Source organism: Austrofundulus limnaeus, unplaced genomic scaffold (genome assembly GCF_001266775.1).
Source record: "Austrofundulus limnaeus strain Quisiro unplaced genomic scaffold, Austrofundulus_limnaeus-1.0 Scaffold287, whole genome shotgun sequence".
In the NCBI taxonomy this organism is placed as follows: domain Eukaryota; kingdom Metazoa; phylum Chordata; class Actinopteri; order Cyprinodontiformes; family Rivulidae; genus Austrofundulus; species Austrofundulus limnaeus.
The window spans coordinates 267,726-269,322 of record NW_013952689.1 but is presented as its reverse complement, the minus strand read 5'-3'; the positions used below and the strand labels follow the sequence as shown (position 1 = coordinate 269,322).

General features: G+C 35.4%; 1 protein-coding gene across 1 annotated transcript in view; it reads right to left on the bottom strand.

The window, feature by feature from the left end:
• Nucleotides 1-1,597, bottom strand: part of syne1b (spectrin repeat containing, nuclear envelope 1b) — a gene marked incomplete in the record, with an annotated part of 311,340 nt that overhangs the window by 285,978 nt on the left and 23,765 nt on the right. Inside the window, 1 exon segment of the mRNA XM_014021303.1 lies at nt 693-788. Coding sequence (XP_013876757.1) covers nt 693-788 — 96 coding nt within the window.

The window sequence follows — 1,597 nt, the reverse complement described above, 5'->3', positions numbered from 1 at the left end:
AACTAGGTCATCGGGGCGAGGCTGCTAGCGAGCTATATCCACCCTGAAGGTTAATCTTGGACAATATCTGATGATCAACTCTTTTAAATGAAACCAGAGAGCATTGAAAGAGAGGAGAAGGTAGAAATGATGGAGGACCTTAGTTTAGCTTGTTTGTCGCGCAACAAACAAGCTAAACTGTTGTCCTCCATCCATGTTTTCAGTTCCAGGCTGAGGCATTTCTACCTTCTCCTCTCTGTCAACGCTCTCTGGTTTCATTTAAAAGAGTTGATCATCAGATATTGTCCAAGATTAACCTTCAGGGTGGATATAGCTCGCTAGCAGCCTCGCACCGATGACCTATCCACGTGATGTCATTATTTACCCAGAATGCTTTGCGCGTAAATAAAATGGTGCGTCCGTGTAATATACAGTATTTTTAAACTTTTAGTTTAAAAATGTTAAAAACTAAACAGCCTACAGTATTTTTACAGTCTTTATTTTATTTTATTTATTTATTTATGTGCAAATTATTGCATTCTGTTTTTATTTACGTTTTACAAAATGGTCCAACTTTTTCTGATTTAGGGTTCTAAATGCTCTACGTTATAAATACAGTCCAAAGACAGTCCATATATTAGCACAGAATCTTAAACATATGAATGTAATTCTGGATTTTGTGCAAAAATAGAGAAAAACATAAATCTACTTACAAGTCTTTGACCAGACAGCACCTCCAATAGGGCCAAGAGCTTCACCCCATCTTTGATGTCTTCAAACAGGTCATTAATCTCAAAGGGTGGTTTATGCTGGAGGTGAGAAGATACAGGTTAACATGTTAAAACACAAGGAAATTTGAAGGTTTTATCAGTATATTATGAGCAGTAAAACAAAATAAATTTGTGCTTGGACAGAATCTTACTGCTCATCAGTGAAAATGAAAAGAAAGCAAATGACATCAGTGAAAAACAGGCTTGTTAGCAGCAACCACAGAGCCTCCCTGTAGCTGAAAAGATGCTGTCTTTTCTTCAGCTGTGGCGTGTTGCCCAGTCCTGAGGCAACGGGACTCATTTAACCCAAAACAGGAAACAGCCTCCTAATATCATCACATCAACACATTTACAGCGCCACCTAATCTCTGTAATCAATGACAAGATTATAATCTATTGTTTTATATGTTTTTTTTTCCCAAAGTAAGGCTTTAATTAGAAAGAAGGATCACCATGGGAATTTATTTTTGGCAAAGTATAAAGCCCGTTCACAAATCAACACACTTCAGCTGCTGCTGGCTGCCAAGTATTTGGGGCAGGCTGAAGTGGCAAAAGAACTTCCTTCTGTTTTCTTCTTTGAACAAAAATTATATCTCTGGCCTTCTAGAATAGATCATTTTTCAATCTCTCAGTTATTGTAAAAGGTGAAAATAAATATTGTAGGGGTAACCCTGGTGAAATAAACATTTTTTATTTTTTGTCTTTGATTTTGCTTATACACTTATAAGAAGAAAGTCATTTTAAAGTTTATTTCTATTTTCTTTAAGTGAATACAACAATATGTTCTATATGTGTTTTCATTTAAACTTTTAAAAGATGTTATAATCAATATATCATTACTCAAAGTT